General features: G+C 45.6%; 1 protein-coding gene across 5 annotated transcripts in view; it reads left to right on the forward strand.

Annotated features, from left to right (window-relative positions):
* Positions 1–27,631, forward strand: part of TEX10 (testis expressed 10) — a 113,307-nt gene that overhangs the window by 74,303 nt on the left and 11,373 nt on the right. For all 5 annotated transcript variants that reach the window (XM_074987947.1, XM_074987952.1, XM_074987948.1 and 2 more), the window contains 2 exons: positions 8,815–8,903; positions 14,184–14,317. In XM_074987947.1, the coding sequence (XP_074844048.1) occupies positions 8,815–8,903; positions 14,184–14,317 (223 nt within the window). The remainder of the gene's footprint in view (positions 1–8,814; positions 8,904–14,183; positions 14,318–27,631) is intronic.

Genomic DNA, 27,631 nt, shown 5'->3' on the forward strand with positions numbered 1-27,631 from the left:
CCAGTTGCCATCCTAGTGTTTATCTCCTGATTTTTAATAATTTATTTTTTGCTCTGTACCCCTTGAAATGCTTTCATATACCACCCTTTGGCTACGTCTACACGTGAAGCCTACATCGAAATAGGCGCAGCGAGGGAACGTCTACACGCCAAAGTAGCACACATGGAAATAGGGATGCCAGGCACAGCTGCAGACAGGGTCACGGGGCGGACTAGCGCTTCTGGGGCAACAGCTAGCCGCTCCCTTAAAGGGCCCCTCCCAGACACACTCAGCCTGCACAGCATGTGGTCTGAGGAGCCATAGGCACACAGACCCCGGGTGATGTAGGCATGGACCCCCAGCAGCAGCAGCAGCCAGAGGTCCACCCAGCCCTGATCCATGCCATGCGGGAGGCAGCTGAGCATCTCCTTGCTACACCGGAGGAGGAGCTGCCCCCAGGGCAGCAGGGCTCAAACCCCAACCCTGCAGCACCCCGCCCACCCCCCCCCCCCCACCCCCCCCGCCTCACACGCCGGCGGCTGTGGAGCTACCCCACCAGCACCGACTGGTGGGAGCGGCTGGTGCTTGAGGAGTGGAACAACGACCGCTGGCTCAGGAACTTCAGGATGAGCCGGCAGACATTTATGGAGCTGTGCCAGTGGCTCACCCCCGCACTCAGGCACCAGGACACTGCCATGCGGCGTGCCCTCCCTGTGGAGAAACAGGTCGGCATCGCTCTCTGGAAGCTGGCCACTCCAGACAGCTACCGATCCGTGGGACAGCAGTTTGGTGTCGGCAAGGCCACTGTCGGGGCTGTCCTCATAGAGGTAAGAGAACCCACGGGGGGAGGGGAGGGGAGGGCAGGGCAGGGCAGGGCAGGGGAGGCGGGCCTGGGCAGGGGAGGGCAGGGCCACGCACACCCTGCTCACCCCTCATTGGTGCTGTCCCATGTGCTTTCCCTGCAGGTTGTGCGTGCCATCAATGCCATGCTCCTGCACAGGCTCATGAGGCTGGGGGACCCAGATGCCACCATCGCAGCCTTTGCCACCCTGGGCTTCCCCAATTGCTTCAGGGCTCTGGATGGGACTCACATCCCTATCTGCGCCCCGCATCACAGTGGAGGACGCTACATGAATCGCAAGGGCTACCATTCTGTGGTCCTCCAGGCCTTGGTGGACAGCCGGGGCCGTTTCCAGGACATTTATGTGGGCTGGCCTGGCAGCACCCACGACGCCCGGGTTTTCCGGAACTCGGGCCTGTGCTGCCGGCTGGAGGCGGGGACCTACATCCCCCAGCGGGAGATCCCTCTGGGGGACACCACCATGCCCCTTTGCGTCATCGCAGATGCAGCATACCCCCTCCGGCCCTGGCTCATGCACCCGTACACGGGCCATCTCTCTGCTAGCCAGGAGCGCTTCAACCAGCGCCTGAACCACGCGCGCCAGGTGGTGGAGCGCTCATTTGGCCGCCTGAAAGGACGCTGGAGATGTCTCCTGACCCGCCTGGATGCGGGCCCCAACAACATCCCCCTGATTGTGAGTGCCTGCTGCGCCCTGCACAATTTGGTGGAGAGCAAGGGGGAGGCCTTTTTCCAGGGCTGGGCTGTGGAGGTCAGCAGGGCCGACCTGCAGCCACCCGCTGCCCCCAGTCAGCAGGCGGACCCTGAAGGGACCCGGGTTCGGGACGCCCTGCGGGCCCACTTCGATGATGAGGCCGCGGGGTGAACTCTGCTAGGCCCCCCACTGCCCACCCCTTCCTCCACAACACTCCCTGCCCCAACGCCCACACCATGGAGCACCCAACCGCACCCCCCCCCCACTTTTCCTGCACAAATGATAGCATGCACTTGTGGCTGAACTTAAACTGCTTTTTCTTTTAGAACTTTTTTTTTTTTTAAACTATAAATAAAACAAGAACAAACTCTATACAACATGTGTGGAACAAAAGTAATGTGTACAAATAAAACAATAGTAATAAAAAAGTTTGTTCACTAATAAAAAGAAAACCAGGGATGATAAAGGGGAGAACTATTTACATGGGGGGGACGGGGCAAACGGGGGGCACAAATTAATAAGTCACAACTATATACAAGGGAGGGGGGGCACGTCCCTAAAGTCCGGGACTGGGCGTGGGCAGCCGGGGGCCCTGTCCGGGGCTGGCTGGGGGCGGGGCGGACGGGAAGATATGCCCAGCGAGTCTCAGCTGGCTCCAGGGGTCCCTCGGCGCTCCGGCCCTCGGTGGTGGGTGGCGGGGCGACGGCGGACGGGACGGCGACGTGCGGAGCAGCTGGTGGTGCGGCGGGTGGAGCAGGCAGGGCGGGTGCTGCGGCGGCCGGCGTGGCATGGGGGGCCAGGTAGTCCACCAGGCGGTTGAAAGTGTCCATGTAGGCCCCCCATGCCTCTTGGTGACAGGCCAGCGCCCGCTCCTGCAGTTCGACGCGGCGTTGCTCCGCCCGCAGGCGCTGCTCTGCCACCTCCAGCTGCCGACGGTGGACGGCCAGCAGCTGGGGGTCAGTCGCTGTCGGCTGGTGGTGGCGCGGGGTCCGCCCTCTAGCCCGCCGTGGGGCCGGTCGGTCCTCGGCCGAGGGGCTTGACTGGAGCGATGGCCCCGGAGGGGTCTCCGGGACCACTGATGCCTCGCCGGCGCTCTCTTCCGGCCCTTCCGATGGTGCAGCTGCGGGACACAGGAGAGGAGGGGGGGAAGAAGAATGGAGACAGGCGTTAGTGTGGGCCCCGAGCCGTGGCCTTTGTCCCCCTAGCCCTGTGCTGCAGGTTCCCCATCCCCGTCCCCAGGAGATGCTGCTGTGATGGATGGGGTTCAGGGGTCCCCCTGCACTGTACCCCGTCCCCTGCTGGGAGCGACTCTCATTTCACTCCACAGGGTCTGACAGGAAAGGTTTCTTAGGCCACAGATGCCCAGTTTCTCCCAAGAGTGACAGCACCAGCTGTCAGAAGAGACAGTCCTTCCAACCCGTCCTGGGGAGAAGACCCCAAGGGGTGCCCCTCTGGGATGCAGCTTTCCCCCTCCTCAGGCTGGCTGCCTTCCAGCCCTCCCTCTCCCCCCCCCCCCCATTTCAAAGCCAGCTCGGCTCCTCCCTCCTCTTTGTTCAGGGCAGAGGTGTCACCTGCCAGCTGTAGCCCCAAGATCATCCTTTGCCCTTGGGAGCTATTCGGCTCTTGTTGCTCATATCTAGCCTGAGTCTCCCTTTTGCACTCCCCCCACTCCATCACATCATGCTGCTGCTGCTGCGGGGTGTCCCACCCCCTCCTCCCGGGGCCCCTCGAGGTTCCGCTTCCCCCCTGCCCCGGGGATGGGGCATGGCACTGTCGTGCGGGGTGGGGGGGGGGGCAGGGGCTGATGCACTGCTGTGAGGGACATGGCCCTGCTGTCCTTGGAGCCATGGCCATGTGAGCATGTCGGGGGCCCTGGACACATATCTATTACCCCCGCCCCTCAAGCCCAGGGGTGTACACCAGAGGGGAGTACATACCTGTCGGTCCACCCTGGGGGGGCGGAGGCCCTGCTGCTGCTCCGGGATGGCAGGAGGAGGCTCTGCAGCCCGGATTCTCCTCCTCCTCCTTCTCCTGCTGCGATGGCCCGGGGGTGGGCTCCGGGGGGGGCCCCCGGGTTGCGGGGCTTACCTCTGGGGCGGACTGCGGCTGAAGGGCCTGCTGGGGCTCGTCAGCCAAAGTATCAAGGGTGGCCAGAAGGGAGGAGGTGAGCCGGGGGCCCAGGATGTCCCTGAGCTCCCTGTAAAAGGGGCAAGTGACGGGGGCGGCCCCAGATCGGCCGGCTGCATCCCGGGCCCGGGCATAACCCTGCTGCAGCTCCTTCACCTTACTCTTGACATGATCAGGAGTGTGGGCAGGGTGACCCCAGGCAGCCAGGCCGTCGGCCAGCTGAGCGAACGCATCCGCGTTCCACCTCTTGCTCCCCATTACCTGGAGCACCATCTCCTCACTCCAGAGCCCCAGCAGGTCCCGCAGCTCGGCCTCCGTCCAGGAGGGGCCCTACTGCCGCTTGCCAGCCTGGCTGCCCTCCTGGCTGGGCTGGCTGCCCTGGCTCCCCTTGGGGGGGGTCTCCTGGGGGTGCTGGGGGGGCTGCCGGGCAGCCATTGATGGTCCTGTGGCTGCTGAGGGACGTGCAGGCTGGCCGCGTGTCTGGGCTGCTGCCTGCACATTGCCTCAGCTTCCTGCACAGGAAGGGAGGGGGAGGGGACCTTTAAGGGGCCGCTCCACGCGGCCACCATTGAGCTGAGGGGCTGGAGAGAGTGTCTCTCAACCCCTCAGCTGATGGCCGCCATGGAGGACCCCGCAATTTCGAAGTTGCGGGACGCGCAATGACTACACGGTCCCTACTTCGACGCTGAACATCGAAGTAGGGCGCTATCCCCATCTCCTGATGAGGATAGCGACTTCGACATCTCGCCGCCTAACATCGAAGTTAACTTCGAAATAGCGCCCGACGCGTGTAGCCATGACGGGCGCTATTTCGAAGTTAGTGCTGCTATTTCGAAGTAGCGTGCATGTGTGGACACGGGTTTTGAGAAACACTGCATAAAGTATTATTCAAGTTTCAAAGTCAAGCATTCAGGCTATGTCTGAACTAATACTGTTGCCTGTATAACTTCAGTGTTGCCCTCTTTGTCATATGTACTATGATGAAGTCTTTACAGGGTCATGTATTTTTTCCACGAGGCTTGTATTCATTCAGATGGAATAAAAGGGCCCAAAGAATCAGAAATAATAACACAACTCTGTTACTGTCCAACATTAAACAGTTTAAATAAGATTTAGGGTTTGTCCTGCAGACTTCAGCCTGCTTATTACCATGGCAGCCATACCTAAAAATCTCTTTAACCTTTTATTCAGTCTGTGGGAAAAGAAGGGCAAAATAATTCAAGCATTTGAAATGTAAAATACTAAGTAAGGCTTTTGTATTAACATCCCTTTTGCTGAAGAAAGGTTTTAGAAAGAAGCAGCCCCCTTCCCCTTTGTTTCAGTCTTGTAGATGGTATTCAAGATGGTTATAGCCATTCTCTTTGGGGGAAAAAGTTGGGCTGGAGCTGTTATTGGTGTTAAGATGAAAATGATGTGTTTGACCAGCTAGTTTGTTGCTCGGGTTGAATGTTGCAAAGTCTTCAGAACTACTTTTCTGATCTCCTGCTGTGATTTGAGTCACCATTTATAAGTTTCCTCTGTCCAGCCCTCCAAAATGGTTAACTCAAAACCTCTGTGGGTTTTAAGACTTGCCTGTCCTGGGGTATACTAATTCCCCTGAAGGATGGTTACGGTAGTTGTCTTTTCTGCCTGAGGGAACTGCATATTCAAAATGGGTGGTTGGTACATTAGTCCTTCTCTGCAAGTATGTGTAAATCACCAAAGCAAAACCAAACAAAAACTCTGCCTTTTGGAGCAGTCAATGTAGGTCTCCTCAGACTCTGAGGAAACGAGCTCCTGAATCATACTACAGGTTGAACGTCTTGAATCTGGAACACTCATCTGGTAACATCCTTAATCTGGCATGCTTTTAGTTATCCAGATGATCACTTATCGTGGGTGTGGCCAAGTTTCCCTGTAGTTCTGTAACCTTTGTATAAAACCATCAGTGCTGGCTCTCAGTGTTCTGTGCTGTTACTTATCTGTATTTTACCCCTAAATGTCTTCTAAGAGCCCAGTAAGCAGTGGAATGTTAAAAGGAAATGGCAACCAAAGCAGATGGCGATCAAAGATGAGAACGAAGAAGTGCTCATGAACAGGGAGAAGATTGTGCAGTGATGGCTGAGATATTGCACCGATCCATACAAAGCACAGTTGGCTCCGAGTGTCTCAGAGGGACTGATTGAAGAACTGAAAGAGATATCTCCACTGAGTATCGAGAGCAAAACTGATATTTTGAAGGAGGAAGTAGAAAAAGTAGTGAAATGACTAAAGAACAAGAAGAGCCCTGGAAATAAGATCACGGGATAGATGATCAAATACGGCGGAGAAAGCATGATTCAGGAAATACACCGACTATGTAATATATAGCATGGAAAGAAGGGAAGGCACCTAAGGAATGGACAAGATCTGTGCTAGTGACAAGACCCAAGAAAGGAAATACATTGGAATGCAAGAACTACAGAACAATTGCCCTAATGAGCCATCTAGGCAAGGTGCTGATAATGATGATGACTGAGAGACTAAGATAGCAGACAGAAGAATGTATAGCAGACGAGTAAGCGGGGTTCAGAAAAGGTAGAATTACCACACAGCAGGTATTGGCACTAAGACTGATAGCGGAAAAAGCTCGACAAAAGAATAAGAACGTATACGCTTGCTTTGTCGATTTTTCAAAAGGCATTTGACAGTATAGATCAGAAAGTGACTTGGGCAGTGTTGGAATCATAGGGAGCGGATAGCAGACTGGTATGGTTGTTGAAGGATATTGGAGACAATGCGGAGGCAGCGGTGAGAACATGCAGGGAGTTGGGAAGTTGGCTTAAAACAAGTAGATGTATGAGACACGGAGATTCAATATTGCCAGCTATCTTCATTGCACATCTGGAGAGAGCAATGGACAAGATCAAGGAAGAGGTAGAAGGGATATTTGTGCACAGGAAAAGAATTAACAACTTCACGTTTCCAGATGATACAGTTACTATTGAGGAAGATGAGGAGAAGCTAGCGAAAATGGTGCACGTGTTAAACGAAGAAGGGAAGCGGTACAGACTGACTATGAACATCGATGAAACAAAAACAATGGTATTTGGAGATAAGGAGGAAGATCAGGGTCGATGGTATTGAACTAGAAAATGTAGAGAAGCTCACATATCGGGGAGCAACATAACATATGATCTAGACTGTAAGAAGGAAATAGCGACTAGAATAGTGAAAGCAAGAGCCAGTTTGAGGGTAATGGATAAGATCTGGAAAAGCAAAGCGATTAGCTTAAGAATGAAACTGAGCATCTTGAAAACGTGCATATTCAGCAGCATGTTGTACAGCTGTGAGACATGAGTGATAACACAAGATTTGAAGAGAAGAATATTGGCATTCGAAAGGAGGTGTTATAGAAAGATTCTGAGAATAGGATGGATGCAGAAGGTCACCAATGAGGAATTATATAGGAAGATACAGCCAAAAGAGAACCTGCTACAGAAGGTTATAAAATGGAAGCTACAACTATTTGGGCATATTTGCAGAATGAATGACGAACAAAAAAATCAAGACCCTGGTATTCGGCATAATGGATGGTTCGAATAGGAGAGGAAAACCCCCCAGAGAATGGATAGATGATTGATGCAGAGCTAGTTTACAGAAACTAAGCCACTCCGCACTGGACAGGGAAAGATGGAAGGAAATAGTGAGAGAGGCATCGGATACCGACGGGTGCTGAGCCCACGGTTAGTGGTGATGATGATGATGATGATCATGGAATAGTCTTCCCTGTCATGGAATCAAGAAGTGTCCTCCCTGAAATCTGCCATTGTCTTTTCAGGGGGACATAGGGACCTCTACTGTAGGAGGGACTTCTGATTTTTTGTTTTAGTCCAATGAACACCAATAAAACACCCCCAGGAAAGAGAGAATTTGGTGTTTTATCTAATATATCTTTTCCTTCCTGACATCCTATGTACTTAATGATTTCTTCTCAATTTTCTCTGCCTCTTGCTGGCTTCCAGTTCTAGACTCTTTGCCTAGAATTGGCTCTGAGGTCTCCTCTCCATATCTCCCAGGCTCCTTGTCCCTGTCTATGCTCCCCAGGTACAATTCTTGTCGTCTCTGCATGCGATTCAGACAGTTTCCTTCATATGGGCTAGAACAGTCCAGTGCTGTAATTGCACAGAAATCCTGCTTGGACCCCCTGAAGACCTTGAATGGAGTGTTCTCAGGGAAGGCAGAGTTTGAGGGGAATTAAACTGCATAGATTCTGGCATCTCTCTAGTGAGCATTTGTGAATTGCCTTTTTCTCAAAGGTTTATAACTTGTTCAAATTTGGGTGGATTTTCCTGGTGGCAGGAAAAATGATATCCCCAACAGGCTACCCAATGCCAAGTTTCAATTCCTTGCTCCAAATATTGAGGATAATAGAGCTTCTCAAAGAAAAGGTCACCAGAAGATGACATGGATATAACACTGCACCCTCATTTTTGGAGGTGGCTGAACCATTAACTAAATAATGAGTTTGAGAAAGTCACATGTAACTGAAAACAAGTCTTACAGTGAGAGGTGCTGGGCAACCTACCTTATATTTTACCTATCCTTGAGAGACTTCGCAGCAAGTTTTACCTTTGTCTCTTTCTCTGTTTTTGTTATAATTCCTGTGTTAAATTAAGATCCTTATTTTTCTGAATGTAGGCTGACACTCCTATTTAATAGACTCCATTGCTAAATGCAATAAAAATATAATGTGGCTTTGCAAAATACAGACTTTTTCATTTAAAATTTAATTTAACTATATAAATAAAAAAATCAAATGTAAAATAAGGTTCCAGGAAAAATATAATTGGTTCAGGTTATTGTTTCTGTTGTCTAATATTTTTTCCCTAAGGTATTGTATCAGTAGTTTTGGAATATTTATCAGGTCAGTTACACAATCTGAAGGTGACCTTTGACAGTCATGGAGAAAAATTTTCCATTACATAGCTAAAAACGAAACACCAAAATAGGAAAATAAAATTGTGTGAAGCTGTTTTTTCTTGTTTTCTCCCCAACAGTTGGGTGATAGGTATGCTTAAAGTAAAGCATACTCATTTGATTTTTAAATTTATCATCTTAATATCTAATTTCTGAACATGTATTTTTAAGTATAGTGTTTAATAACTCCCCAACATTGTGTGTATATGTTTTATAGATCTTCCTTTGCTGGATGGAAATGCCAAGTGCAGGAGAGTTCAGTGAGCGATGTAGACTACTTCAGTTTCTTGTTTTCAACCCTTACAGGTAATCCATTTGAATATTAGAAAATAAAATTAAGAAAATTAATTTGGTTGCAATAGTGTTATTGGATCTCACTTAGAATAATTACTTTTTAAAGTGTATTGATTTTAAATATTAAATATAGGTTGAAATGCTTGTACACAATGGAAAAAAATCTGAAATTCCATCATTGAAATATGCTTTATCAGACATAACCAAAGCATTAGTAGTCTTATTTCCTAATTTTAATGGCTTGCTGTTTCACCCTCAGTTACCATTTGGGTGAATATTTTTCATATTTTGTTTCAGTACATAGGTGTGTACTGCATGTTGGCAGTGGGTTAGATTAGCTGACCCTTGCAGTCCTTTCTAATGCTATGAGTCTGTTTTTCTTCTTCCTGAAAATTCAGTGAAAATCTATTCAGCATTGTTTAAATTATCTGAGCGAGAGAGAGAAAAAAAATCCTGCTTTAAATTAATTGCTGACCTGCTTTATTTCCCTTTCATAACAGAATTAACGAGCACTAGTCTGATTGTGATGGTTCCCAAACCAATATTAAAAACATAAAATCTAACTATAAGTCAAGCACAGTAGAGAAGGCTGCCAGCGCTTTTTTGACAAACAGAATTATTAGCAACCACTGAACATAGATACAAATAAAAGTTAGTCACAAGACTTTCCCAAACAAAGAAGAGAGAAGAGGTGCTCTACAAAGTGTCTGGATGGTTTGGTTTACCAGATTTATGTGGGGAGTGAGGTTTTGTCCATGACTACCAAATAAGCAATTTGGACTTCAGATTTCCTCTTTAACAAGAACATAGTCTTCAGTCAGCAGGAGAAATTATTGCAGAATTAATGTACTGGGCATCCTTAATGCCACAGTTGATATTTTACACATGTGAAATTGGATTTTTCAGTTTTCATTTTGTGAAATTGCCTGTGCAGATCCCAGCTTCTTTTGTTCTCCACTTTTTGGAGCTGAGCATTATACCACAAGGATCTTGGAACTCTGAAAAACTTCTAGCCTTTGATGGGCTTTGTTCCTTTTCATATGCACTGAAACAGAACCATGAAAATAGGTACAGCAGCATCTCCCACTTCAATACCTTATTTTTTTCTGGTGGTGGTCTTATGGATTCTTTGGTCATGGCTCTCTTGTTTTAATGGTGAGCTCCATTTTGCACTTGAAGCAGGCTTTCAACTTCTTTGCTTTATATGAAGAATACAACACATCTTTGGTGAAATTACAGAATTTACTCTTAATTACAGAGCAAGTTTTCTGAAAAATTGTGTTAGAATGTGTTTGACAATGTGTTTTCTCTAAAAATTTGACATTCTTCAAAACTTTTAAAATCTCACCTGGTCTCTGGCTTTGAGCCTGACATTGAACTTCAGAATCTAGATCTGCAGGATCCTATCAGTGGAGAAGGAGGGCCCCCTGCTGGTATAGGTCACCTAATTCTTCTCCCTGGAGGAGGCAGTGTTGGGATGGATGCAGCATCTTCTCAAGATGACTGTAATACCCACCAGAAACTACAGAAAAGTTGACCTCAAACTTAGTCTTGCAAGCAGAGATAGGGAAAGAATCCTCTCACAGCCTGGCAGACATCCTGGTTGCCATGGGCCTGTCAAAAGTGGCTCCATCTCCCAATGAGGCCACTATGGACCAAGTTGAAGCTCTGTGATGAATCCTTGTCTCTAATTCCCTCCACTTGGGGAAAAAGAACCCTAGAGGAAATAGTTATGAGTTTCTGTACTCTCCTCCCTGCTTTGGGGTCTTCAGTGGTCTTGTTAGCCAGTGAAGAAGAGAGACTGGGCCTAAAAAGAGTGACTCCCAAATCAAAAAGCTCCAAGAGCTGGACCTTTTCAGTAGGAAGATTTAGTCTACTAGGGAAAGTATAGCTTAGGATTGCCAGCCAGCAGGTGTTGCTGGGCAGATACGACTTCAGTGTGAGGGACTCTATGTTGACGTTCAGAGACTCACTTCCCCAAGAGGTTAGGCAGGAGTTCTCCTTGCTGGTGGAAAAGGGGAAGGTGATAGCCCAGGCCTCCTTGTGTGCAGCCCTGGATGTGGGGGACTCAGCGGCCAGATCCATAGCCTCTTCAGTGGCTATGCATAAGAGCTTATGGTTGCAGTCTTCTAATTCCTGACTGAGGTTGAGCAATCCCTTCAGGGCCTCAGGGGTGATCTCACTCCTGTTTTAGATCTGTGCTGACTCAATGGTTATCTCAAGAAACTGATGTTGCTCAGTCTCCCTGGCTTCCATTACCTCCTCCCTGGATCTCTGCCTTTGAATGAGGAGATGTGTAGTTTTGCATGTTGATTTTCCAAGGCCACAAAAGGTTCCTCAGGTTGGTTGTGAACCGGGCCCACTACCAACTTCCAGTTCTGCTATTTGGCCTATCAGCAGCCTCAAGAGTGTTTAAAAGTGCATGACAGTAGTGGCAACCTTAGTATGAAGACAGATGCACATATCCCTGTATTTAGATAACTGAGTAGTCAGAAACTAGTCCACGTCTCAGGTGGAGTCCAGAACCCCTTTCATACATTTGATTTGATAGGCCCTGGGCCAGCTAATAAACGGAAGTCTATCCTCAGTCTGGTGCAGAGGATAGAATTTAGCAGAGTGTTGCTTGACTCCACCTAGGCCACAGCCTTCCTTCCAGAAGGCCAGTTTCACATGGTAATAACACTCATAGCAGACATCAAGGACCACTCCATTATGCTAGTCCATTTCTGTCTGAGAATTTTAGGTTATAGGACCTCGTTCATGTACATGATACAACATGCAAACCTATGCCTCAGGCTCCTTCAGGATTACCTGGCCGTTGTCTGCTCACTGAACTGCCACCATCTAGACTCAGTGCTTACAGTGCCTTCTCCAGTCCTAATTTCCTTCAGTTAGTTCCTGGACACTCTCTGGTGGGTTGCTCAAGCATTCCCTTCACCTGACCACAGTCTTTGATCTCTTTAATCCTCAGACACATTGGAGCTGGCCTCAGGAGCTGATGTGGGACCCCTCAGGATGTGGTCCCCAGTGGAGCTCTCACTACACATCAGTGTCAGAGTGCAGAGCAGTTTGCCTGGCTTGTTAGGTATTCCTGCCTCACGTTGTGGCAGGAGTGTGCTACTGTTCCCTGGCAACACTGCAGCCATGTTCTATCTCAACAGGTGGTGGTGGGGATTCTCCCACTTGTGATAGGAAGCAGTTCATTTGTGAGAGTTTTGCATAGCCCACTCAGTCCACCTTGAGGCTTCTCAATTTTCAAGAGTGCAATATAAACTTGTCCAGCAACATCCAGAATCTGTCATGATTTTAGTTACTTGGATGACCACTAACCATGGGTGTGGACAAGTTTCCCACAGTTCCATAAAGTGTTTCCAGCTACCAATCTTGGCTCTCAGTGTTTTGTGCTGTTATTTAGCTGTAATTTACCCCAAAATGTCTTCTGAGAGCCCAGTAGGTAGTGGAAGTGTTTGGTAATGCTGCTAGAGTAGTGTTTCTTAAACTGTGTTCTGTGGAACACTCCCAGCATGACCCATCACCATCCCTCACAGATTTTTATTGTTAATCTAACCTGACCCAGAACCTTGAAGGGCCCCCATCAAGGAGTGACCTCACAATCTTGGGTTTACAAGGCCAGTGCTCTCACTACTGAGCTTCATTTTGTTTTTGCTGTATATGTTGCTGTTTGTTGTGTTTTGGTCTGAGGAAAATATTTTTATTTATTTATTTAGTTTTACAAAAATTTCCATAGCTGTTCTTCAGGGGAAAAAAATGTTTGGTGTTCTGTGGTCTCAAAAAGTTTTTAAGAAACACTATGCTAAACAATATTGACTTACCACGCTTGGGAAAATTCTCTTGTCCAAAATCGGTCAGGTTCCAAAGTTGCCAGACTAGAGAGATTCAACCTGTAGTTTGTTTTTGCAATAATTACCACATCCATGTAGTGTTGTTGTTGTTATTGGTACGTACTCACAACTTTTACTTCAGTTTTAATTAGTCCTAGGGGAATTCTGCAATTGTTGCATTTGGAGCCATTGTAAAATTGCAGAATTCCTCGGGACTGTTTAATGTTTATTTGGGAATTTATGTGGTCCCGTAAATATACTTGGTACTCTACAATTGATAGAAAAACAGTTGAAACAAAGAGTGAAATGGAATTCTTCCTCTGATAAGTTTTAATATAAATTCACAAATATATCTAGTACTGGTGATGGACAAGTATCTGCATATGGAAATTAGGGCCTATAGATAACACTAAACAATGGGCTTTTCAGACTGAGGTTAGGGGAGGACACAGGTGAAAGTATTCACAATTTAAACATTTTATGTATAGGACACATTTCCAAGTACCTAATGGGATCTTTGTTGCACTTATTCTTGCTCAGTTATTTTTCCCTGGACTAATATTTTGGTTTCTACACAAACTTATTTGCGAACTTGTCTTTACTTTCTCTGCAGAAATACTTGAAGCAGTTTTGTTTTACACACAAAGAGAAATTGCCTCACAAGAAAGTTCCAGATTAGAGAGGTTCAACCTGTATCCCAGATTACATTTTAGAGGCAACATCCATAATCTGGCATTATTTTAATTAGCCATTCAACCACTTTTCATGGGTGTGGTCAAGTTTCCCATGATACCATGAAGTTTGTTTCCAGACACTAGTCCCATCTCTCAGTGTTTTTGTGCTGTTATTTAGCTGTAATTTACCTCTGTTTTATAAGAGCCCAGTAAGCAGTGAAAGTGTTGGTAATATGCTACACAATGTTGACCTCCTGTGGTCCAGCAAATTCTCTTATTTGGCACCAGTCAGGCCCCAAGGGTGCCAAATGAGAGAAGTTCTACCTGTATTTAGTTTTGTAGTGCAAGCAGCCATTGGCTTCTAGGACTCTCCAAACATGGCATACAGGGAAATATGGTTTCTATGACTGGAAATTTTGTCCAGGGACATAATATACTATACTGTTGATAATCTGTAAAACTTTATATTGTGAAAAATAAGGGATTCCTCAGACTTTTTTTTTGCAAATCACATTACACTCAAAGATTTGAATGGCTGTTTCTTAGCTTTTCCCTTTAACCTGTGTTTTTAGAACTCTTTTTTGGATATTGTCTTTATTGAACTTACCTCATATTTTGATATACTTATTTCAGAATATCAAGTGAGACCTATTGGAATTGTGAAACAACAAACATCCTATGGGCACAAATAAATTTGTTCCAGTGGTGCTAATAAAGTATAACATGGCTCAACTTGTTTTATGATCCTAACTGTTTCATTCCTCTATTATCTCTAGGATTCTCTAAAGAGGAGTTGACTAGCCTTCAGAGTATTAGAGGAAAACCTCACATTAGCCAGTCACAGCTTTCACCTATCCATCTCTACCTAACTGATCTGGACCAATTTTTACACCACTGGGCTGTGACAGAGGTAATAAATCAACAGTAATTCTAAGTGACAGCCAACAAACTCAGAATGCTCTGTCCCTATTCCTTATCCCTTGGTGTCTAAAGTCCTGTCATGAGTTTTTAAAAAAAGCTCAGAATATTATTGCTGTTAAACTGCAAGATGCTTGTGTAACTCTCTGGCAGTATTTTGGGAGAGCTACTTAAAAAGGTAAGCATGCAGTAATAGAGTGTGTAAAATATTCCTTTTCGGAAGAGAGAGTAACAGCTTTGGAAAAATTTTAAACGCAACTGATTGTGTGTAATTGTTGTGAAATTAGTTGTAGAGCGCTAATTTTCAAAAGAGATTTTTTTGGGACCGCATTTCACTGCTAATTAAATAGCACCCTTATTAAAGTAATATTAAGATAGCCCTGTGAGCACTTCAGAATAATTTCTTGTGCTTATTCACTCAAAGTAGCCTTTCTGTGGCACTGTGAATTCAGTACCTATCTATAAGACTGTACTAATTTGAAACTTGGCTTTATTGCTAACCTTAGAAGGATCTGAAATATGTTTTGGCTTTTATTACATGGCCACTGTATTAACATAACTTCTTTGTATGATCAACTAAAGTTGTGTGATGAAAGGTGAAGAGTGACTGTAGGTGTTTACCAAATCTCAGGAACATGGACACTGTAGTTTTGATCCACCCACATTGAACAATGAGGTTGTAATGTTTTTGAAAACGGAAATGCTTCTTGGACAACTGCTGTTTCTGGACCTGGATACTTTACTGAATGGATTTTAGGGATGTCTTTAAAAATGCATAAAAGAGTGACAAGACGGTGTGCGTCTAACTTTCTTAGGTACTTTTTGCAAATCCTACCCATCTTGCCTCTTTTTGCTTTGTGTAAAGAAAGTGCTCCATCTTTCAGGATATCACCTCAGAAGGTCAAGAATAGGAATGATGTCACAATTGCTTCTAGACCAAGAACCCTCATTCAGCAGGTTTGCAGGTTTCTTTGATTGCTGATAGCTTGTTGTGGCCTTGGAAATCGCTCATGATAGTCAAGACAACTCTTCTATGGCAGTTGAGTCTTGCTCAAGGTCTTGGAACCAAGCAGACAGGGCTATGATATTTAAAGTCCGAAATACCCCTAGGTTCTTGGGTGCTGTGAACCTCTTGATAGAAATTGCCAGGTTTGTTTTCAGGTTCCCAAATGGATAATGGTCCCTTAGCAAGAAGCTGAGTATCTTCTCCAACTTACTCCTTGTACAAAGACTATATTTGAGCTCATCGGTGCTCTGCATTTCTTTTCCAGCTAAATGATAGCCAGAGATTGAGGTTCCAGACAAGTCGTAAAACTTGACATGGAGAACTGTCTAGAAAGTGTAAATTATTCCCAGAGAGGCACAGAAATCCCTGAGTTTTATAACTAAGGAAAAGGGAACAGACATTCTGGAGTCTCATCTTCTTACACATCATCTTCCTCAAAGTAACAGTGTTTGAGGGTGGATTGATTTAAATCACAATATTAAATTGCAACACCACACCACACCACACCACAACCACGCCACACACAACCATGCAACATCGCAACACCACCACCACCACAACAACAGAACGCAACACAGCCACACCACAACCACATAACACTACAGCTACACAAAACACCACAACTACACAACCCCACAATAATCAGTGATTTAAATCAAAATAACAAAAAGCTAATACTTGTTTAGCGTGCACTTAATTTCATTGTAGGGCTCAGTGAACTCACTAGAATGTCTGTTTTTTGAGAAATCAAATATAGAGTGGGGTTCCCTTGGAATAGCTGAGTTTTGCTGAACTGAAGTAGGGAATAGACTTATGGCATCACCATTATGATCTATGACCATGATGTTGCAAAACAGAAGGCATATATTATGTAATAGAAGTTAATGAGAATGGTAATTGGGAGCTTGCGATTTCTCTTACTGAAGCTTTCTGTACTATATACTTGGGTGATAGATTCTAAATATAATAAACTAGTGTTACCAGAAGTCAGAAGGATTAGCTAAGCTAAACTTTTTTTTCTAGCATCATCCAATCCAACACAGCACACAGCTTGAGAGTTTACTTGTCAAATCGCATTTATACTAAAAGGCAGAGAGAGAGAGAGAGTCTTGAAGAATGATGCATTGCAAAATGAATTCAAGTTACTGACCAGTTGATATGCTCAGCAGTATCATCCACATCATTTTCTCCAAATAAGCAGCTTTCCTTATGATATTTCATGCTTGCAGCCAGATCTTCCATCTTCTTCTGGCACTATTTACACTTGAAACATTTTCCTTTACCCAGGGAACAAATTTCTTCAAAATATTCCTAGGTCAGGTCTCTCTTACACCTTGAAGCCGTGACATTTTTTCCGTAGCAAAAGTGTGGGGGAATATAGGCCTCTGTCTGTGAGCTAAATAATGTCTTCCCTATATTTCTTTTTCCACTGTTCCTTTCTATGATGCCTCTGTTCTTTTCTATATACTGTGTCTCAGTATTTAAGACAATGTCTTAACTAACTCGTTCTTTGTGCCTGGCCAAGTCCATCACCACAGAAGAAAAACAATCCTCTCCAGCTTGTCTTTCTTTGCATATGTTAATTTTTAGCGTGCTGGAAACAAATTGAAAGCCCAGAACTTTGAGGAAACAAGAGCTAGAAGTTAGGTTAGACAGACTAGAGCCATTAATTCATTTTTAGGAGATTGTGGCTGCATCTACACAAACCAGCACAACTTCGAAATAGCACGCATCATGTCTACACACGCTGCGTGCTACTTCGAAGTTGAAATTGATGTTAGGTGGCAAGATGTTGAAATTGCTATTCCCATCAGGTGGGAATAGCGCCCAGCTTCAAAGTTAGATGTCGAAGTAGGGCATGTGTAGACGATCTGCATCCTGCTACTTCACAATAGCGGGGTCCTCCATGGAGGCAGTCAGCTGAGAGGTTGAGACATGCTGTCCAGCCGCTGCGGGGCTCTATGATCACTGTGTGCAGCAGCCCTTAAAGCACCATGGACCCAGATATCCTGTGGTAGGAAGCTGAGAGCATTCAGTCAGCAGCACATGCACGTAGCAGCCCTGAACACCCTCCACAGACCCCGACCCGTCCAACTGGCACCCATGGCAGCCAGTCAGCCCCCAGGGCTCCCCTCTGAGGGGCCCCAGGGCCCTCGGGCAGCCTAACGGGGGGCCAAAAAGTGGCGGGGCCCCTCCTGGATGCAGTCCAAGCTCTGAGAGTTGCTGGGGCTCTGGGGTGAAGAGGAGGTACTCCACGTAATGGGGAGCAAGCGATGGAACGCAGAAGCATTCGCCCGGCAAGGCATTGAGTGCACGGACCACCTGTGGGAAGGGACAAGAGCACCCATGAGGTGTGCTGGGTGCCCCCAGATCCCACAGGCACCCCCTCCTGGTCACTCCCCCGCCCAGCCCCCTCCGTCCCCTGACCCCACTCCCAGGCCTCCCTGCCCCCCAGTGGGTGCATGCCCAGGCCTCCTTACCTCCATAATGACAGCCCCAGCTGTGGCCTTTCCCACTCCAAACTGCTGGCCCATGGAGCGGTAGCTGTCTGGAGTGGCCAGCTTCCAGATGGCTCTTGTGACCCTCTTCTCCACAGGAGGGCGCGCCGCATCCGGGTGTCCTGGTGCCTCAGGGCGGGGGTGAGCCAGTGGCAGAGCTCCAGGAAGGTCTGCCGGCGCCTGCAGATGTTCCACAGCCACTGGTTGTCATCCCTCTCCCCCATGACCAGCTGCTCCCACCACTCGGAGTTGCTGGGGTAGCTCCACAGGTGGCGGAGCACCTTGTGGGGGAGGAACAGGGGACCCTGGTGGTCAGGGGCATCCCCGTCTCCCCCCAAGGAGGGCTCCCTTGCCAGGAGTTGCTGTGCAGCCTCCCATGCAGCACCTACCGGGGTGCTTGCTCCCTGGGTGACAACCTGGAAGGCTTCCAGGTGCTGCTGCTGAGGGTCCATGCTGCTGTGACTCGGTCTGCAAGAGTGTGGCTAGTGCGCTGCAGGCCGAGTGTGTCGGGGAGGGGCCCTTTAACGGAACGGCTTGCCTTTGCCCTGGAAGGGCTAGTCCACCCTGTGACCCTGTCTTCATGCTTTCCTGGCCCCTTATTTCGAAAGGGGGCACTGTTTTGTGTGTCGACACTCTGCTTTTCCCTCCAGGGTGGCCCCTTTCGATGTTCCCCGTTGCTACTTTGACTTTGAACATCATCGGCACCAGCCCCAGAGAATGTGTGGACGATACGCATTGAAGTAGCCCATTTCGATGTTATTTCGAAATAGACTACTTCGACGTAGCGTTCTAGTGTAGACGTAGCCTGTGAGTGTATGTGTAGCATGTTTATTATGATATTTAATTTTAATTGTTATTTGTAAATGAAAAGTTTAGTATTTTATGGGTGATTAAAAATCTGATTTAAAAAAACAATTATTTTTTAACCATAGATTTTTATCCACCCTGCTATGTGTTTCAGATTATAACTCTGACCTGGAGAAAATAGGGTTTTTTCTCCTCCTCCCCCTCCCCCCCAAAACAAACATGTTTCCTAATGACATGTTTAAGAGCTTGGGGAGAAAAGTAGAGGCTGTTGGGGCCTAGCAGATAGAATGGAGAAGAAGGCTGAAGAAAAGGGAAAATACCTTCCCTCCAAAACCAGGTCTGAATTTTCACTCCTGCAAGGGAGAAAAAGAGAATCTTAGTAAGGAAAAATGTACAAAGGGGCAAGCCATGGAATATTTTATATGGCCTTGGCTCCCATATACTCCTTTTCTATGCTTCCATAGCTTAGTACAATAGTTTTGGTGTAGTCTTTTCTGTGGTATTGGAATTTCCACCAAAGATCCTAGAGGTAGTAAAATAGAAGAACCCTCAACCGGGCATTCAAAACTTCATCTTCAGTCCTCACAGCTCCAGTAATAATAATGTTTCACTAGGGCCATGTCTTGATTCATTGCCCTATAAAGCTGCAGCTGACAACCATGATGAGCTGAAGTCAAAGCAAAATAAAAAAAAAAACTTTCCAGTTAATTAGCCTGTAGTGGGTGGATTCATGCATTCTGTGTGTGACAGAAAACTCAGTGGCAGGAGACCAAGTGTAGCTTTACATCCCAGACAGCAGATAATTAATTTAAATCCTCAGTGCCTCAGATTCATAGGGAAAAGCTTGCTGGGAATAAGATTAGTAAGGTGATGGCTACTACAAAGCCTAACAGACTACAAGAGCAAGTATTTCTTCCACTTGCAGACATCACATAGGTACCAGAGAAGTACTTCTCTTGTTGCATGACCAAACATTTGCCAGGTGATGAGCAACTGATTTGCATGTGAAAATTTGAATAGGTGAAGGACTGTTTGGGGAGTGAAAGGTATTGCGCTAACTGGTGTGATCAATCCATCCTCCAAGGCTAGAGTGACCATATCTCCCCCTGGCCAAATATGGGACATGGGGAATGACTCCCGTCCTGGCCAAAACAGGACGGATGCTCACCCTATATGGGGCACCGGGAACAGGCTTGCTACCCTGCCAGCGAAGCTCGTAGCTCCCCCAATCTCTGGCTGGGAGCTCATGCTGCTGCACAAGTCCAGCTCCCGGCTGCCCCAGCTGGGGGAAGCCAGGTGGCTCTGGCTTCCACCCCACAACAGCCACGTTTTACCCTCGCCCCTCTCGGCTCAAACCCCCTGCAGCTTCAACTCCAGCTGCTCTGGCTCTGGGTCCAGCAGCCCTGTTCCAATCTCCCCACATAGGGTGACTATCTGTCCTGTTTTGGTCAGGACGGGAGTCATTCCCCATGTCCCATATTTGTCCCAGTTAGTGCACTACCCTTCACTCTGCAGCCCAGCTCAACCTCCTGCAGCTCTGGCTCCAGCTCCAGTGGCCCTGCTCCAACTTCCACGGCCCAGCTCAACCCCCCGTGGCTCCAGCTCTAATCCTGGCTCCCGCTTCAAGTCCTGCAGCCCTGGCCCCTGCTCCAACCCACACCGTCCAGTCCCCAGATCCAACTTCACTGAAGCCCCAGTTGACCCCCTACTTCCTCCCCTGTGGGGGGAACCTTGGTGGCACCTGAGCCACCACATGGTCCAGCACCCAGCTCCTGGCTCCCCTACCTGTGGGAAGCTGGTGACCCACTGTGAAATATGGGGCAGTTAGCTCCTTTAGCAAAATAAATCGGGATGCCAGAATGGCACCCGAAATACAGGGCTGTCGTGCTGAAAACGGGACAGATGGTCACTGGATCCAAGACCCAGCTGTGCCTGCTAGAGGAGGGTGTCATTTTGAATGTGCTTGATCACCCTGTTCCGTTGTTTGTTTGTGTTCTTGATAGCAGGTATAAATGCATTCTTCTTGGTAGCATTTTTTCAGTGTCTGTCAGCTTCTGGGAAAACAGCCACCAATGTTGTTCTGCAAATGTAAAAGGTTGGTCTTCAAATGGTAAACTTGGCTTATGCATGCCTCCAGTGCATTTATGGTCTGCTTTGTGACTGTCTGTCATGCTGAGTCATCTTCAAAGTGAGGCAACAGTCTTTGGAGGCTGAATCACATACCTTACAGTAAGATAATTTGGTCTTTCCAGACAGCCTTCTGGTAGAGGGGGATCCTGAAAAGGATTGGAAACGTGACCGTGTAGTAGGAATGCACCTCTGAGCAATAATCAATGATTGTTCCCCAGTAGCAGCCCCAAAAATAGAATCTTGGGGTTGCACAGGTCAGCCTCATCATAGAAACTATGAAGATACTCCACTGAACAAAGTGCGGTCGCATTTACTACTTCATGTAACAACTCTTTGAGCTGTCTTTTGCGTGCTGGAACGTTTTTACCTCTGTGTATGCAGTTACTTTTGTTCTTTAGGCAAGTAGCGTTTTCACTGTAATACTAGAGATGTACATGGAGTCAATGGTTTTTAATTGAACAGATGCAATACCATGGGATCTTTTCTTCCTAGTAATATTTTCGATTGATTCCTCTGTGTATGCATTGGACACTAGGCAGACTTCATCATAAGACCCATTTCCTGTGTAGCCTCCCAATGAAGTGTTCAGCTGAACCTTGGCAGATGTTAGTAGTTTTGTTTTTTGAGAGCTTGTATCTCATCTGTGTGTATATGATTGCTATTCTGAAGCCCTTTGCTGGCTTAAGGTACTGGTCATGTCATCATGGAAGACTACGCAGGATGTGCCTTTGTTTTTATCTTGCATGTATGCATTGTTTCATGGCATTCAAACAGATCTTGGTACTGTGGTGAACTTTCCCAGAGTCTCACGTAGTCCAACAACGCACAAGATCTGGACACAATCAGGAGATGAGCCAAGAGTGACCTGTCTACGGCTGGTTCAGTACTAGCCCCCTCCACCATATATTTTGATTTTCTTCTTCGCATTCGAGCACAGCTTTAGTCAGTTCTTTTTCATTGGAACCCATGGATTGATAATTGGGTAATTCTTTGGGGTTTGTCAACTTCATGCAAATTGTGAGTGAGGCTCTGTTTTAGTCATGAGTGTTTTTAGTGAAAGTCATGGACTGGTCATGGGTGGTAAACAAAAATTTGTGGTTTGTGACTTGTGACGTGGGTGCTTGGGGTGTAGAGAGGAGTCACAGGTGGTGGCACACAACCCAGCACCCCCACTGGGGGAAGGGGTTGTGGCTCTGGCAGGCTCCCTGCTTGTCTCTGCACTGCTCCCTGAAAGTGGTGACATCACTTGAATCCTGGGCAGAGCTGTGGCCATGGGGCTCTATGCACCAGCTCTGCAGCTCCCATTGGCCAGGATCTGCAGCCAGTGAGAACTGCAGGAGTGGAGGGAGCATGCAGAGCCACGTAGCTGCTCCTGTGCATAGCAGCTAAGGGAAGAGGCACACTGTAACTTCCGGGGAACCTGACAAGGTAAATGCAGCCTGGAGCCCTGATCTCCTCCTGCCCTCCAGCCCTGCGGCTCCTCACCAGTGTTCCTGCAAATTTTTTTCATCCTTGGGCGGAATAAACTTCATGTGTAGATGTGCATTGCCTGCAGAAATACGTGCTGCTGGCTGTGAGCAGCTTTGGGTGCTCTGCTAATCAGCTGGGTGACACCCGAATCTCTCCTGGACAGCCGCCTAAGTGCTCAGCTTACAGTGACCACTGCTCCACCCACTCCCTAACTTCTCCTGCTGCTACTGGGCATGTGTGCTTGCACATGTAGTGTTCCAGGAGTGTCCCAGCAGTGGTTGGTGTGGCTCACCCTGGGAAGAAGTGGAATTGTCTACATCTGTCATATGTAAGGCTGGAAAGAGAAACGTGTATAGGGAGTTGGAGCTAGTTGTGGGAAAGTCTCAGCAATATAGGGCTATGTTCAACCCATGGTCTTGATAGATGTGGTGTGGGTTTTTGTTTGGAATATTTTTTTAACCTCTGCTCTGGGAATGCTGCTTCTGAAGGCATGAAATCAGGAATGGTTTTCATATCAGGTTCTGTGAGCTTGGCCGAGCTAACAAAAAATCTCCTGTAAGCAGCTTCTATAACAGTTCAGGCCTCTGTTAATATTGCCCTATCAAATCTGTTTACTTCAGAGAGAAGAAGCAGCACCTGACAAGAGAATACACTGTCTGGTAAAGTAGGGTGCTCCAGGGGATCCGGGCTTAGCTTTAAACAGCAAGCTTCATTGCCTGCCCCATCACGTGAAAATGTCTCATTTTCTTCCCTGTGCAGAAATGTGATACAGGATAGAGCTCTGCTTGCACATGCCTCACATAGTATCTTGGGACTTAAAGCACTATTGCCTGTTCTCAGGTAGTTACCAATATCTGATAAGGATGTTAACATACATTGAAAATTAATATTAGTTTGGAGTCAGTGTTACTTATTCTGTTTTATAATAAAATTTTTCTCCCTCACTTATTCTATCCCATGTTCAATTTTAATTTTCATTTATGTAATGAATACACTGAGCTAAGTTCTCTTCTGGTGTGATTCCACTTTGTGGACAGTGAATAATTTGGTCCACAGCTTTTTCTTCATATTTGTGTAGACTGTGCATATTTGTCGGGCTGGGAGAAACAGGGGGCATATCTCTTATTTCTCTGAAAAAGAGAAAACTGCAGTATAATCAGTTCCTTTTTTTTGTAACAGAAGAGTTACTCAGCTGGCTCCCCATACTCCACCTGAGATACCAGTACTTAGTACCAGCAGAAAAAGAGCATGGGGTATAATTAAGATTGAAATAATATGCTCACTTCCAGAAAGGAGTTACTGGTCCATAATTTTTTTTGAGGCATGGAAGTGGGGTAAAAGAAAAGGTGAGGGAACTTTTTTGGATATTCCTAAGAGTATAAGGGAATTGGAACAATGATAAGCTGCCAGAGTTCAGGTGGGTTTCTGGTCAAGGGTCTAATAGGTCACTTGTAAATGTGGGAAGGAAAAGCTTGGATTGTGGGGCCTGTGAATGGAGTAAAAACAAAATAAGAAAATAGGAGTGGGTTTGAAATAATAGGAAATGAATAAAATAGTAATTTGTGTTAATCCTTTCCCGATTTTAATTCTTTCATTTAGGTCAGTGGTAAAAATGTTTAAATGCTGGAAAAAAATATACAGTATATTGAATAAAAATGTGAATAATGTAAAACAAAAAAAAAGTTGAAATATTTCCTCCAGCTCATCTTGTCACTGTGTCCCTTCTAGCCAGAACAGCTCAGAATGAGACAAAGTTCACTACAGTCTGAGTTCTCTGTCTCTCTTCCACCTGTCTCTGTCAGGTCAGATTCTTCTGGTTTGGACAGAAGTTAGCAGCAGCCAGGTTTTTCACTTGGGAGTAGGGGGAATTCAGGTTGCAAAGTAGCCTATGTAACTTCTTGTCAGTAGCAAAGGTGCATGTAATCAGCCCGTGGAGATTGACATGCAGATAGCCCTTTCCTGTAGCAACCGTCTGAAGCACAAGGTAGGGACAATCACATTGTACACGGCCAGCATTCTAGAATGCAGAATATCAGTACTCATTGGCTAACACTCTTAGTATTGTCAAGTCATCTTGTGGGTCTGACTTCCAAACTTCAGGGACTGCTTTTATAGTTACCTATCCCGCTCTCCCTCCCGCCCCTTCATTTCACATTTTTGATTTCCTTACTCTGTGCTAATAGCAGACAAGCCCATAATGGGCAGTGGGAGGATTACAACCCTACAGCAGCAATGGTGTTTCCAGAACATGGAATTTTAATTATGTGACTCTTTTTAATTTAAGATGTAGTTGAGATGCTAGAATGTTGAATATTGATTTGAAAACATGCCACTGAATGGTTTGTGTATGCTGCATTCTGCTCATGGTTACTTCCAATATGTAAACTCATCCTTGTGAATAGCTTTTACTTAATATATTCAGGGTGGGCACTTGAGCAAAATAAGCTTGCAACAAAATGCTTTCTTAAACCTTAATTTTGATACCAGTTTAAAATATACAAACTTTTTTCTTTGTCCATTCACTTCTGTCATATTGAGAAACAAAATTGCAGTGGCTTTGGTCCAAGGGCAATCTGTTATGAGTGTGCCAAAAGTGTGATAAATGCTAATTAAATGTAAAATAATGATTCAGCTGTGACATTTTAGCATGGAAGTGAAACGCTATGGAAAGCCTTGCCTAAGGAACACAAATTGTGTAAGAAAAAAAATGAATTTTAAAGTGATAATTAAGTTTTCTTTGCTTTTCATTTCTATGTCTAACCAAATTTAGATTTCACTTTTATAACAGACGTTTATTATAGGATAAACATTTCAACAAGATTTAATTTATATTAATGAAAATAATTGTGAGCATTGCTTGAGAGAATTGGACAATCAGAATGTTTGTTTTGTTTGAGGGTAATGAGGATTGAAAGAGAATTGGGGAAAGAATGAATTCTAGACAACAGCATAGCACTGATAAATACTATTCAGCAATATGATGCTGTTTAACTTGAAACTGTGTTGTTTCTCCCCCCGCCCCCCATCGTTGATTGAGAAAAAGAAAATTTGTGGTTTAATGAAAATACTTTTCTGGACTGACAACACTTTGTCTCTAAGCTAGTATCAGCAGAGAGGCTCTGAGATTTCAATTTTCACTAAACGATTCATCCAGGACCTTCTGGGGTTTAAGAAGTGGGGTGTGTTGGGCCTTGTTTAGCTTTCCATTTACATGTTTAATTACGTGTCAATACGGTTGGTGGAATTCAACTTTTAAAAAAAAAAAATTTAAACTTTTTTTCCCCTCTGTTTATACAGATTTTCACATGGGGAATTTATAGGGGCAGAAAATAGGGAGGTTAGACAATACTTGTTTAATGACCGTGGGTGGTGGTGGTAAAATTCAAAAATGTTAAAGCTTTATAACCATTGAAACACAAATGGTCAACATCAAATGTTAAAATATACAAAGTAAATATCCTGACATGAAAATGAGTTCTTAAAAATATTTGTCCTACTTTGTATCAATGGAAATATTTTTCATTGGAGTGTGTGTTAGGTGAAATCGACGTTTACTGACATTTACCAATAAAAATCTCATCCTCCCAAGCTTTGCTGTTGACTTTGTGTGGGTGTAGCAAGAGAGGAAGCTGATGATCAGCGTGGGAGCTTCCAAGTAAGAACTTTTAAGAGCGAGGGTTTGGAAACTGGCTTTTGTATTTTGTTGTGTTTTGTTTTTGTTTTACATAAGGGGTGGTGGCTTTTAATTACAAAAAGACACTAGATTACAACCTTAGAGACATGGACCCGTTATGGGTCTTGTTTATTTTTGTCTAAAATAAATGCTTTTCGAAGGAAAAGCTTGAGGATCAGGTTTATAACTTGTATGAGCCAAAGTGAGGAGCAACTCTAATATCTCTTGTGCGTGTTTGCTTTTTAGTAGATGTGTGAGCTTGCTCTGAACCCACTATAACTATGGCAAAGTAGTTTTTGGGTCAAGAAGAGACAAGGTGTCTGATTCAGTGAGACGAATGTTTTGGATTAATGGGTCCATGACTTGTATATTCTTTATTTCGTTAATCTGAGCTGTGATTTTTATTGCTTCTTGATACCTCTGCATGCAATATCCATGAAACAGGAAATGGAGGATCATGATGTATGGGTTTTCTTTAGTGGGGAAGTCAGGAAGAACGTCGACTATAATTTAAATTATAGTCGACATCTTACTGCTTACAGTCTTTTCTGTCTTAACTGGCGCCCTCTATTTGACCATAGATACTTGTTGTCTTTTGTTACATCAGTTTGTGTTCTAGATAGGACATTGCTTATGTTACAAGATCATCAGTAGATTCTGTTGGTTATACTCTCTCCTGGGCTAGTATATGAATTTTAAAATGTGTCTTTCATCTTGAAATATCCCCAGAGCACTTCCTAAGGGGTTCTCTACACTGTCGTCCTCCCGTTCCCTGCCAAAACACTCCCCTTTTTTTTTTTTCCATAAAAATACTCCCAAACTGTTCGTACAGTCAAGCAGGATAATTCAGGATAAATAGGCTTTCCTCTCAAAATAATTACTCTAGCTCTGAAAATGACTTCTCCTGAATGCCCCCACCCCCTCTGAGATTGAAAAGGGATATGTGTGAACAAAGCACAGCTATTATTGGCTCATCTGAAGGCTCTTTTTGCAATGCTGTGCGTATGAACTGTGACTATAAATGAGAATGCTCTGCTCTGTTTCGCAATGCTGTGGCTGTGTGAATGCGATTTTCTGACATTACCTATTTAGACATTAGAACATCAAAATAAGTAACATTGGGAAAAAAACCTGGAGCGTAGACATGGCCAAAGACCTAAATGCAGGTTTGGGATCCCATTGTGCTAGGCATTGTATAAATGAATAGAGAGGGTGTTATAATAATCTGAGCCTACAAATTTACCTTACACGTGAGCTCCACTGTAAAAATGTATGTGGAAAGATAAGATGTCACAATTACCTATAAAACAGAAAAGGAGCAAAGTGGAGATAGAGTGAAGTAGTCTGAACAGAAGAGTCTGCTGATGTCATTCAAGGACTGTTTTTTTAGATCATGTTCAGTAAAAAGAACAACATGGAACCAGAAATTGGTGACTCAAAATTGGTGTGTTTGTAAACTGCGCTGAAATGCTGATGAGGCTCATGAGAAGTGGGCTGTTTCATCCACCATTCCCTGTTGTAGGCCTTTTAAAGAGAACTTGGGATAAAAATTGGCTACTTCAGCATCATGACTGTCACTCCGTCCTTTCCTGACGTGAGGCCTTCATCCTGATCGAGAGATGTCCTCACAAGATTGGAACAGAATGAGGGGTGCAGACGACATTGCGATCTGAATGGCTGCAGCTGAATCTCAAACACCATCTGGGATTGGACTTTGGCAGC

The sequence above is a fragment of the Carettochelys insculpta genome, chromosome 2 (assembly GCF_033958435.1).
Source record: "Carettochelys insculpta isolate YL-2023 chromosome 2, ASM3395843v1, whole genome shotgun sequence".
Classification (NCBI taxonomy): domain Eukaryota; kingdom Metazoa; phylum Chordata; order Testudines; family Carettochelyidae; genus Carettochelys; species Carettochelys insculpta.